We start from the raw sequence: 12,590 nt of genomic DNA, 5'->3' as shown, positions 1-12,590 counted from the left end.
GGGGAGGAGAGATGACAGGAGGCAAAGGAGGGAGGGAGTGGAGGATCTGTTTCTGGGACGGCCAAGGCAGTGAAATGCTGCAGTGAAGCCACACAGCTGAGCTGGTCTGAACACAGCTACAAGAGACACTGAGATCTCCTTCCTTCTCTCTCTCCCTCTCTCCATACTTTCATTTTCTCCCACCCACCACTTTCACCTCCCACTCTGATTAACCTTCCTCTCACCCCTCACTTCGACCTGCTCTATCCCCCCTCCCCCCCTTTCTCCTTCCTCTCCCTCCCTCTCTCTCTCTCTCTCTCTCTCTTTGCACCAGCCGGTGAGTGAGCAGATTTCAGAAAGCATCCTGAGTGGAGGGAGACTAGTGGGGTGGGCCTCTCTCTACCTCTGCTTTTCATGTCCTTCCTCTTTTTTCCTCACTTTTTTCCTCATCAGCTTTCCTCATCAGTTTTGTTGCTTTTTAAATAGTGCTGCATGCAACTCTCTGTTTCTCTCCTCTGTTCTTGTCTTTGCGTCCCTTTCAACCCTTTTTCCTATCTGTTTGTCCTTGCGGTCTGTGATCCCGTTTCTGTGTCTGTCCGCCCATCCATCTGTCGGTGGGAAACTGGGACCATCAAAAGGTGAGTCCCGTCTAAAGTTAAGAGAGGGTCTGCAGTATGTACCTGTGCAGAACATGCAGCCGGCCTCTTGGTGGAGATTTTGTGTTGGAGGCTCGCAGCCTCACAGTTTTTTGTGCAGCCTTATATGGTCTCATGGTTTGGTGTTAGAAGTCAGTTTGAAACTGGCTGTGATTTGCTTGACGTTGACTAGACGTTGACTTTGTGTGGAAAAGGTTTAAGTACAAAAAAAGACTGCAAAGTCTGCGTGTTGGTATGTGTGCAGTGGAAGTGCAACTAGAATGATTGAATACAAGTATTTGGTTCTCTTTCATATCGTATTCGAGTCCTACTACTACTTGCTGTTTCACTGGCTTTGTATACATATACAATGTACACATTTGTATGTATCAAAAGTTTCATATAATCTTTTTATCTGATAGAATATTCTGTATTTAAGTGTGTGAAATGTGTCATAGTCCTGTTGCGGCCATTTTTGACAACACACTTTGTATTTAATTATTTGCTTTTTGGTTTAATAACTACATTTAGGGTTGTTCATTGAATATGATATTTAATATGATGAAAACTTCGTTAGTTATAAGAGTAATATGTAGTTAATTACTTTAAAAAAATATTCGCAATTTTAACTTATATAATTCAAATGATTAAAAAAATAGACGGGTTACATTTATTTCCTCACTCCGTGCCTAAAATTGAAATTGAATTGTTTAAACTGTAGGTCATTTCACTGTGGCACTTTCTTTAAAGTGACTCATGTTGTCTTTAAACTAAGATGATTATCGATTAAACATTTTTTACGCTGTGTTCGGGCAACAGCAGGGCACAAAGAAAACTGCAGACCCTTTTATTTGAACGAACTGGGTTGACGCAGTGAGGCTGAAAATGAGCTCTGGTGAAAAAAAACAAACAAACAAAAAAACCCATCAGTTGAACCACGCTCAGCTTTTACCGCAATGCATTGCCGGAATGATACTGCACTGGCCAATCAGATACATGGAAACGCACAGCTGGTAGACTGAATATCACCTTGTGACGGCTGCAATAAACAACAAACGTTTGTGACCATAATACCCTTTCAAGATTTGTAAGATCCTGTTACATTTTTTTCAAAATCTGCCTTGCACTGTTTTGGTGTCTGATCAGCCTTCAAACCTATCGATCAATTGCTCTGAAGCACACAGGGATTTTTTTGATCTGGGCTAAAGTTCAGAACCAAAATAAATCCTGTTTGTCTGCAAAAGCTGAAAATACATACTCTACATTCACAAAGTCACCTCTGGCTGAATCTCAGTGGAGCAGCTCCAGGTCGTCCTCTCTGATGAAATCAGAGTACAGCTTGCCTTCATGGGTTTGAGAGCGGTTAGTGCTCACATGCAGACAATACCTGAGTTGTAGTTGTTTCAAAGATAAAGCACATGTGCATGCTGTGGGGCAGTCAGGACTCTGAGATCAAACACTGAGCAGGTGATATGGCCACTTGGTATTGCCACAAAGACGGGGCTGATGCATCAGAGGACATTTTGTTAAAGTAAATAAAACACGGTGGGAGCTGAAAGATACGAGGAGGTGGGAAGTCACCTCAAAGAAAGAAGGGTTTGAACTATGGCTATCAGCGTTAACTTGTTAATCGCAACACGATTAACTGTGTTAATCCCCAGCAGACATTTCTGTCTTTAAGAGGCTGTATTGGGCTGAGGTTTAAAGCTACAGTGGTGATGCTGGATACTCATATGAACCTAAAACATGCTAAGTTCTCAGTAAGAGGGCTGAATAATGCTTCAATGTTAGGCTAAATTTTGGCAATAAGATATCTAAATGAAAATGGGTTCTATGGGTACCCATCCGTCTCCACTTTATAGACATGCTCACTTTAAGCTAGTCCCATTCAGTCTTTTGCTTTCATTTGACTCCTTATCAAGACAATCTGGTAAGAATTGCTTTACCGTGTCAATATGAATTACAAAACTGTTTTAAAATGCAAATTGTGAACATGTGCTTAAAAAATGCAATTAGTTGCAATTAACTATTGAAATTCTGTGATAAATCGCAATTTTGAAAAAAAATGATTCAGTTGACAGCCCTAGTTTGAATCCACCAGCAGGCTGGGCCCCTGCTGAGGACTCTGGATTTGAATGTCTGTGTATGACTTTGTCGGCCGGTCTAACCCATATGAGCCCTGTGACTCGTTGTATTTCAATCAGAGGAGAAGTTATATTAAAAGTGATCAGATAGATTTATCGACATGGTCCACAGTAAGGTTTAGAAATGTGAGGAGTCTTTGGTGATATTATCGTCTGATGCCATGAGTGATGCAGAAATATTACCTTGATGGGGTCAATGGTGGTGGTAGACATGAAGAGAGTTGGCTGTACATCTGGATGGATGAGATGGGGAGCACGGCTCCGTATGAGCTCAGTGGAAGGAACCTTGGCAACGGATGTGATGAGAACTGGAGGTGAATGAGGTGGAGGTGGGTAGCATCGATTTTGCACTGAAATGACAACTGGCAGCAGCAGAGAAGTGAACAGTTTTGAAGTTTGATAACAACAATATGGTTTGCGCAGGGAGAGAAAGGCAAAATCTGATTTGTTTAACTGAAAGCGTGAACATAGTCAGCTGACTGAGTGGAAATGCCAGAGAGAGACAGAGAGAGTGAGAACAAATGAGAGCATGGAGAGTGTTCCCGACTGAACGTCCGGTTCCAGCCCCAGGCCAGCGTTTAACGGGATCAGTAGTAAAAGATAACAGACAGGTGGACAAAACCGAGAGCACAGAAAAATGCTGACATTTTCCTAAATCATCTTTATTTAAAATACATAATGTAATGACAGCTGCTTTTTCACAGGCGGCACAGTGCAAGCATTAGTTTGGTGTTCACTATCATTTCAAGTGATACAAGAGCAACTATTCAGGGCAAACTCATAGCCAGAGATGCAAAACAGTGATGCACAATGATAAATCAGTCCAGTACATGATACAGCGTTTATGTTTCTGTTTGAGAAATACAGTATATACAATATACATTATGTAAATGACTTTGTATTGCCAACAAAACCTTCCTGGTTAAAAACTGCTCCTAATATTGCCCCAAATGTTAACCTGTCATCACCATGTGGGTCAACCACACAAACCCTGCAACGTAAACATGCATGATCACACACAGACAGCAGCGTCCCAGAGAATGCTCTCCAAACCTGCAGTTAGAAGCATTTAGCCAACTATTTTAACAAATCAGTGAGTCACCTTTTTATTATTGTTCTTCACAGCATGATTGTGTTCAATGACCATATTGATGTTTCAGGAAATCACATGATGTATCACTTATAATATTGGAAAACATAATCATACATTTTAAAAACAACAACAAAAAAAGACCCTAATTAATTAAGTAATAGGCCTCAACATAGACTTGTATACACTTTTTCATTTATATATATATATATATATATATCTTTAAAAAATGCCAGAAACCAGGACTGGCCAAGCCATTAGATTTGGAAGAACTCTCCAGAACCCAGATGACACAGCTAACCAGCTTGAGCCATTACAGGTATAATGGAGACATCACTCTGTGACAGCTGACCTGTCATCATAACATAGTTAAAACACTCAGAGATTATCAAAGCTCACATGCTGCAACGTGTAAAAGTGGACATTGAATAGTGATCTCATTAAGACAATATATATATTTAACATTTAAATTTTTCTCCACCCAAAGAAATGATCAAATAAATACAATACTGATACATTTCCCATTTAACCATACAATCACCATGCCATGTTTCTTTTACAGCAGCCCCAAATTCTGATATATACCATCTTATTATAATGAGCTTATATGTTTTTCTCATTTCAATTATATTCACATGCTCTTCACTAAGATTATATTAGAAGTGGGTTAAATGTGTTAATGTGCAAAACAATATCTACAGTTTTAAACACCACTATTGAAGTAAAGGCATTACGTCGCTGACAGAGCTAGATGTGAGTTTTTAAACGTTTATAACTCTATAATATATGTTTATCTGCTTTAAAATACACACTAAATTGTGTTTATATTGAGGTTCAATGGCTCAGTTTAAAGTTCTTGTTTCTTTTAAAATCTCTATAAAACAGGGCTCCGGTTGGAGTTAGGATAAAAAGACAGATTATTTGTATGGAAGCTTTTTCCCCTCATAATCTGAAATGTTAAAATTATTTCCTGATATTTTACAGGAGGCAGATAAAAGTCACAAACTGAATACCTCTGAAATTTTATAAATCAAAAATCCACACAAAACATGTATGCATGTATCAAAATGAAATTCAAATAAAATGTAGGTATTTATTGAAATATTTGATAAAAAGTGCCACCTGATTGCTACATAATGTGGAAGCTTAAACATGCTTTGACTGACTTACATTGTTATGGTTTTTCTGGGAGACTTAACAGAGCAGGACTGATTTTCTAAATCTATTAGAATCATTTTTGTATTGATATTTTGATATGCACCGTTTGACATGCAGTCATGGCAGTATAGTACACTGTACATGCTTTCAGTTGCCAAAATAACAAATTAAACCTGTTTTTTTGTGAGTAAGCTCTTCTTTGTTTGGTTTGGATCATTTGGTATTATTTCCTGCATTACTGTCTGTAAATTGCACTCAACTCTCTGTGTGATATGGTAATGGTAAGGGTGTGTTGTCCTTTATTTGGGCAACCTTTAATAATGTAAAAATGTAAACATGTAATAACAGTTGGCACCTACATGAATTATATGATTGTGGCGGCAATGTGTGCGTTCCTGTTTTTTACTTTAAATTGTCTGATACGTTTTTGACTTTGACAAAAACTCTGTCATGTAGTCAACAATAATTCATCCAAATCTATCTCAAATGACACACTTCTCATCCAGTGCTAGCTTTATTTGTATTGTAGGGAAGATTTCTGAGAAGAAAGCTCGGCACTGTCAGTTTTCCCTATGCAGTGTGTATAGTCACAGATATTTAAAGCCTTGTATGGTGTAATATTGAGACTCATTTTAACCCTTTAAAAAAAAGACTGAACTGAAATCTGTGCTTGGCACTGTACCTCAGTATTCAGGCATACTTGCAGACCCTTTGTCAAGACAAGGCTGAGATGGATGTTTCTGTAGGGGTGGACGGTATAACCAATAATGACATGCAGTAGAAATATAAAGTTTTGGATACGTTGTTCATGTTGGTACAGAATGAAGTACTCTGAAATCACTGAGACATCACTGCACTCCCTGCATGTTTATCCGTGCAGTTGTTCTTTTAGGCAATGTCACTAAAGGGGCGGTGGCAGATGGTGCAAACATTCGGGCTCAGCCCAAACCTAAAGGGATTCAGAGGCACGCTCATTCGCTGAGATATATTTTCTGCTTACGGCAGCTTTATGCACTATTTCTCAACCCATTTAAGACAACAGAATGCTTAAAACATGATAGTTAATAAGAACAAAAATCATCCTGTAGAGCCAGCATCCTATGTTGTATCTAATTGTTCCTAATTTGTCTCTAGCATTCTGAATCAATAACACAAAAAATGTTGAGGATGACTAATGTGCAATCTGCTCTAATTGCAAATTAAGGATTCCCAACTATGCTGAGTAAATGATGTGTTCAATACTCTAAACTGAACAGGAGGCCAACAAAAGAACATTTACTTATTCCCTGAAAAAAATTAATGTAATTAAGTATGATAAGATAAACAACATGGGCAAAGATTATTGACAAAAAGATGACGGTATTTTTAAAACTTAGAAGATTTGGGGCTTTTGAGAAAACATTTAGGGCTGAAATCGATCCATTGTTCCTTAATTACGCCCTATATAATGGATATTCACCTGTTTATTCTTATAAAATCTTAAACTTATAAATCCAAATTTTGTGTTAACACAGACAGAGGTAATGTCGATGGATGGACAAATTTCTTCATGTTAAATAATATAATGGTGGAGGGTAAATATAGTGTACTATATAGCAAATAGGGAGTGATTTAGGAGACAACTTCTGTCATGAGTTATGGGGGCACTTGAAAAAAACAGAGCCATCATTAATGTTTTTAGTAACACCTGTACTTTCTCTGCTTAGTCATCACTATTGACTATGCAGGGCAATGGTTTTTGCAAGAAAAACCCCGCCAGGTATGAGGAATGTTTAAGAATACTCTCTGGATTACACATGCACAAACTGTGCATCTATTTTAAGACACGGTGCCCATACAGGCAGAGGAGAGACATGGCTTTAAAGAAGTATTATTCTGCTGGAAAGATGGTTTCTTTTATAAAGCTGGGCTGTCTATGCAGTAGAGAGACAAAAAATACTTTTGAAATTGGTGCTACATGATCACAGAAAAATTATGATAAAGGGCCGTGGCATCTACTTTTGCTCAAGAGGTAGAAAACCTACAACAGAACCGCAGTGAACCAGTGAGCGCTCCAGCTGGTGGATGAAGTAGCAAATGATCTCGCATTATAGTAAGTTAAAGTATATTTCTGAAAAAAATTTAGGCAAGTAGCAGGCAGTGCAGTAACAGATTCTTTGTTTGTATTTGAGCATCACTGCCTGGTTTTACCGTTTGATTATTTGGGGGGCTTACAAATGCAGAAGTACAGTCTTTAGTTCAAGCAGCAGCCCTGGAGCAAGAAAAAAAATCGCTGCATGATGCAAAAAAAACTTCATCCAGGGGATTTTTGCTAGGAGATGAGCAGAAGATCTTGGCACTAATAAAAGAAAGCTACCGTAATTCATTTACACATACTACCCACATTAATATGATACAAAGCAGGCTGACAGTCAGCAAATTATCCCTTTAAGGCAATGTTAAAAGACACTGGATTCACAATACGTCAAACCAAACCTCAAAAAGTCTCAAAATTGGACTGCAGCTATTGTGAGATAGTGGAGCAAACTGCCCAATTTACCAGCACACAACAGATTTGCTCTGCAATGTGCAGCTTTTAACATCCATCATCATTGAAGCTCTGCCTCCACAGCCACTGTTAACATTATTAGTAGTTAATGAATAATAGATTCAGGCAACAGAATTAAGTATTGTGATGTTGTGCTGTTGTTACTGTTCCATCTTAAAACCATACTGTGGTATACATTTTTTTCGGTCATACCGCCCAGCCCTAAACTGTCCTAATGTGTGCAATGAAAATGCCATTCCTGATAATGAGACAGACTTCTAATGTTAACTTGTAGCTGTGAATAAATTAATATGTGTTTAGCAGTTAAGTTGCAGAAAAGTCTTCCCTGGCTTATTTTAAAGAAAAAGACACATCTCACACAGACATACAGAAATATACACACATACATAGACACATTCAGTACACACACACACACACACACGGAAGCACACTTGTGTGCACTGGCACACACACACGCACATGCAGAAAGGATGGAAATATCAGTGGACAATGATTCAAGCAGTGGTAACTATAGATCTTCAGGAAAGGGGTGTCTGAAAGAAAAGAGAGGAAGAGAGAATGAATATTATATTGACATACGTTTATAATATTCTTGGTAGATTACCCAATAAATAAAACCTCTCTAGAGATAAAGGCAGAAAGTATGAAGATCTGGGGCAAAACGCACACAAAAAAAACATGTTAACTTGCACACATGCTCAGGCACGTTGTATAAACTTCTTTTTAAATCTTCTTTTCTTATGACTTTTGAGGACACCACACATCTACAGTCCCCTTTTTGACTGAGAGAGGACTTCCAAGTTAATTATCTACAGTATAGTCATCTATTGACTAGTAAGTACAAGTTCTGGTTCTTTACAGTGTAATTTGTTTTACTGTCGCTAAGCGCAATTCTTGAAGCAGCATGTGACATGCAAAGATAGCAATGTCCTGCCAGTTTGGTTTGACTGTAGCGGGTACTTTGACTTTGAAATGAATAGTATTTCACTTTTTTTTCCCGCCATACTGCGGGAGTCAAGTTCTATAGCTGACATGTTGTTCAAGACAGACAACATCAACAGTCCAGACCGGCTGACAGGAGAAGGTTTTTACCAGAGAAGGTGTTGGGGGTGAATGCTCCACAGGCCGCTGGCTCAGTCAGATGATCCTGCTATGGTTGTCTATAGACAGAAGTGAAGAGATGCCCGACACAGGTTAGCTTTCAGTCAATAGCGGCAGAATGTTTGAGGTTTGTAATCTAATAATAGGACACAAACAGTTATGGGCGGGTTAGGGTGTTAAAGTGCTTCAGCCATATGTCTGAACTTTTTACTTTTGTAAAAAAACTAATTTTTTGAGAGAAACTGTTGTATTACAAGGACGTGGATAGATAAACTTGCATTATAACACACTTTTATTACACTTCATCCCAGCATACTTTGATTTGGGGAATATTTATTTGTGTTTTTAGATTCTGAGGTATGTACAGTACGACTGATAAGCCCATACTGAAGAATGTATGACATTGAGCCCCATGACTCATGGTCTGGGTTGCAGAATTTAGGTTTAAGAATACAAGGATGTGGGTGTGAGCAAGCAAACATTGGAGCTAGAAGCACAAAGTACCTCCTGGTATATAACCCTTAATTTAGTGGAATGTGTCACTAATGACTGTTGGTATGTTGCTGCTGTTATACTGACATATGCAATTTAAAATGACTAGAGACTCTTTCCATTGACAGAACCCACCTACGAAGCATTTCTTACTACACACAGTATGCCATGCCGACTATGCATCTACTCATGGACAAGTGGCATGTGATCCTGAAAGTGTGAGATGTAAATGTTAAGGGCGTCCTCCTCGGCTGAGCTGTGATGTTAGCTAGCAGTAGACAAACGCTTCCTTCTGTGCAGTGATACTGTTGGCGTTTGCAGTCTGGTAGAAAGAAAACAGCTCCGACATGAAACTGCTCACAACAAGGTCTGCGGATTATCTTTTGTAAGATCGTCATGATTTCAGGTGGGATACATTGATTGATACGTTGATTTATTTAATGTTTAAACTTTTATTTTTGGTGTTTTGGGCAAAACAAATGCCATCTAGTTCCGTTGTAATGGAGAGAAGACAGACATCTCTACGGGTGATATCTCCAACACTCGGAAACTCACAACAAAATAATCTAGATTAAAACATAGCACTAAAGGTAAGAGGGCAAATATGTATTTTTGAATTTTGGGGTTATGTGTCCTTTTAATGTAAGAAGTAGTATTTGTAAGTGGGACATCAGTGATGTGTCCTTTGAATAGCACATGCCAGTTAGGCATCACATTAATAAAGCAGTGACATATCTTAGTAAGATTCATCTGTTTATACACCGTGAAGACATATCATAATCAGCAGTGGAATGTACCAGTGAAACTCTGCTGGAGGAGAAAGATATCTGCCTAAACTAAAATTATACATTGTTTATTTGTAGCCTGACTTATGCCTGTAGAACAAAAGCTGCAAACTAACAGATGTATCGCGAACACAAGAGAACCTTACTGTTACGTGTTGTTTAATCTTGGTGTTAGTTGTATTTCCTGCTTGTGATTTTAAGGATGTTATGGTGAGACGTCTTACTTGGTTCCCTCCTCCGCAACACCTTCAGCCTCCAGTTTTCCCTCCTCCTCCATCTTCTCCTCTGAAATCAGTTCCTGTTTCCGGTGTCGACGGAGACATTTCACTACTACCATGGACAGGATCAGCAGAGCTAACGCTCCACCCACTGAAGCCCCAATCGCAACTGCAATGGTTGAATCCCTTGGAGGGGGAACTGAGGAGAGGAGAGGGTTAAATAGTTTGTAGACAAAGAATGGAGACAAGTGCAATGCTGGCTAAAAGCTCTACTGGGCTGATTAAACAGAGTGGAAAGAAAGTGCTGCTGAGTTAGCCTGTGTCATGAGTGTGTGTGTGTGTGTGTGTGTGTGTGTGTGTGCGTGGGTGCGAAAGAGATGCTGAGGGACTAAATTCAACGTCTAGTTGGTCATTAATAAGTAAAAAGCTGACTCATCACCAGTAGGTCCTCACACTCCAAGAAACACACACACAGTCACACACATAGTGTATTATGTATGATTACTGTTTATTTTTTCTAACAGTGGCAGAGAGAGCTAAGTGCACCGAAAAAACACAAGCAATGATGATAACTTTTACACCATTTTTACCAACACATACAGTATTTCACATTTAGAAGAAAAGCCGTTAATAAATCTATATTCTGCAGAATATACTAATACATATTAAATGTGATGCTATATATCAATATTTGTTTTTTTAGGTGGTTTGTGCTTTTTCATAGATATAGTTTGTGCAAATAATGAATAAGATGAGTGAAATAATCAAAAGTACCTTTTTCATGCCCTTGCAGCTCTAGCTGAAATCTCTGAGAGTAAAATCTAGGCAACACTTTAAACAATAACTGCTTTTTCTATTAGCATTTACCCTTGAAAATTCACTTTCTTATTTTGGTTTAGCGCTAAATAGCTCGTGTAGGTGAGAAAGCTCAGGATAAAGTTTGAGGGATGCAATAAAATCTATGTCAAAGTAATACATAACTAAATAAATGTATGAATCTGGAAATAAAAATCAGACTCAACGTAATTAATAAATAAATCTGAACCTTAACATCAACTGTAAGTAACTAGGAGGGAGTAATTATTATTATTATTATTATTAATATTATTGTTTTTCTTTAGCTATTATTTTTCCTCAAAGTCAACCTGAGATTCTCAGGTATAAAATGGCACTATCTTGATTTCATGTTTGGAGCCTTCATGCAAATTGGTGACCAGAGAAACATAAATACACTTTTAAATTACGTTAAAGTATTTTGTAATTGGTTAAAAAAAAAAGTAATTTGAAACAAAATATTTCAGAGTGGAGGAACTGCATATTTCTAAAATACTCAAAATGCTTTCTCAATAAATCGTATAAGCCAAAGACTGTGTATGAAACACCAGAGGGCTTTTATTTTGAAAGAGGAAGTGGTGGCATTCAATCAGTCAGGGACTCAGAGACTTCAACGCTCCTGCTGGTAATGCTACATCACTGAACCAGCTGCAGAGGTTAAGTGAAAACTCACGTTAACGTGTTCAAATTAAGAAAAGCACACTTAAACGAAGATACGCTGCCAAGTTCAGCTGATAACGATAGTTAGTAAAACTTCCTATTGACACCGATTAATCGGCCCCACAGATAAATTGGATCTCTAATGGGCAATTAGATTTTTGTATCTTCAGAAGGTAAGGTTAGTATCTTACGTTTGGTGACAACATTGAGCTGTATGACACCGTGTCCCTGGATGCGGTCTGGAGGGTTTTTCACATAGCAGTTGTAAATACCCTCATCCTCGAGCTGAACATCTGACAGGGTTATTGACAGGTCGTTCTTATCCAGGTTCCCAGCAAACGTGACCCTCTCTCCAAACTTCTCCGAACGCAGAGGCACCATTCCTTTTTTCTTATGGAATGTCATAAACTATGGAGAGAGAGACAGACAGAGAGAGAGAGAGACAGAAAGAAAGACAGAGAGAGAGTACAAAATGAGCTTGGACATCTAAGATGTCGGCACCGTAGCTGTTAAGCATGAAGACGAGCCACCTCACCATCTCCTCTGTGTCATTAAGTGTTTCTTGGTAGGTCCAGTTCATTGCAAACTTTGTAGCATCCATCCTATAGCAGGAAGTAAATGTGCAGGGGATTTTGATGGTTGTTCCATTCAGTGCATTAATGTTACTGGGCATGAGCACATCCATGCATGAGCAACCTGTGAATAAAAACAACAGCAGTGTTATGCTTGCACCAACAACAATAAAACACGTGGGCAATAAGGATGGAGTTGATTCAACTTATATTTGCTGAGATATTGAACAAATATGGACAGAATTATTGAGAGTTGTCGCTTTTGATGAAATAAAACCGTGCTAAATGTAACAATAATAATGCTATGTAATGTAATGCAAATGTTGCTCTTGGAAAACGTTAAAAATTTCTGTTGTGTTTTGGCCTTTTGAGGT

The 12,590-nt window shown here is 38.4% G+C and overlaps 1 protein-coding gene and 1 long non-coding RNA gene across 4 annotated transcripts in view; one reads left to right on the top strand and one right to left on the bottom strand.

The window, feature by feature from the left end:
• Positions 1 to 359: 359 nt before the first annotated feature.
• LOC148189339 (uncharacterized) overlaps positions 360 to 12,590 on the top strand; it is a 29,836-nt gene continuing 17,605 nt past the window's right edge. The window contains exon 1 of the long non-coding RNA XR_015776790.1: positions 360 to 617. This is a non-coding gene — a long non-coding RNA (uncharacterized LOC148189339). The remainder of the gene's footprint in view (positions 618 to 12,590) is intronic.
• scn2b (sodium channel, voltage-gated, type II, beta) overlaps positions 3,400 to 12,590 on the bottom strand; it is a 286,557-nt gene continuing 277,366 nt past the window's right edge. For all 3 annotated transcript variants that reach the window (XM_088078792.1, XM_042487189.2, XM_042487188.2), the window contains 5 exons: positions 12,180 to 12,340; positions 11,836 to 12,052; positions 10,157 to 10,349; positions 8,647 to 8,714; positions 3,400 to 8,087 (listed from right to left, as the gene is read on the bottom strand). In XM_088078792.1, the coding sequence (XP_087934918.1) occupies positions 8,705 to 8,714; positions 10,157 to 10,349; positions 11,836 to 12,052; positions 12,180 to 12,340 (581 nt within the window). In that variant the 3' untranslated portion in view covers positions 3,400 to 8,087; positions 8,647 to 8,704. The remainder of the gene's footprint in view (positions 8,088 to 8,646; positions 8,715 to 10,156; positions 10,350 to 11,835; positions 12,053 to 12,179; positions 12,341 to 12,590) is intronic.

The sequence above is a fragment of the Plectropomus leopardus genome, chromosome 6, assembly GCF_026936395.1.
Source record: "Plectropomus leopardus strain MGB_pleo_1.0 chromosome 6, ASM2693639v1, whole genome shotgun sequence".
In the NCBI taxonomy this organism is placed as follows: domain Eukaryota; kingdom Metazoa; phylum Chordata; class Actinopteri; order Perciformes; family Serranidae; genus Plectropomus; species Plectropomus leopardus.
This window is presented reverse-complemented; position numbering and strand designations above follow the sequence as displayed.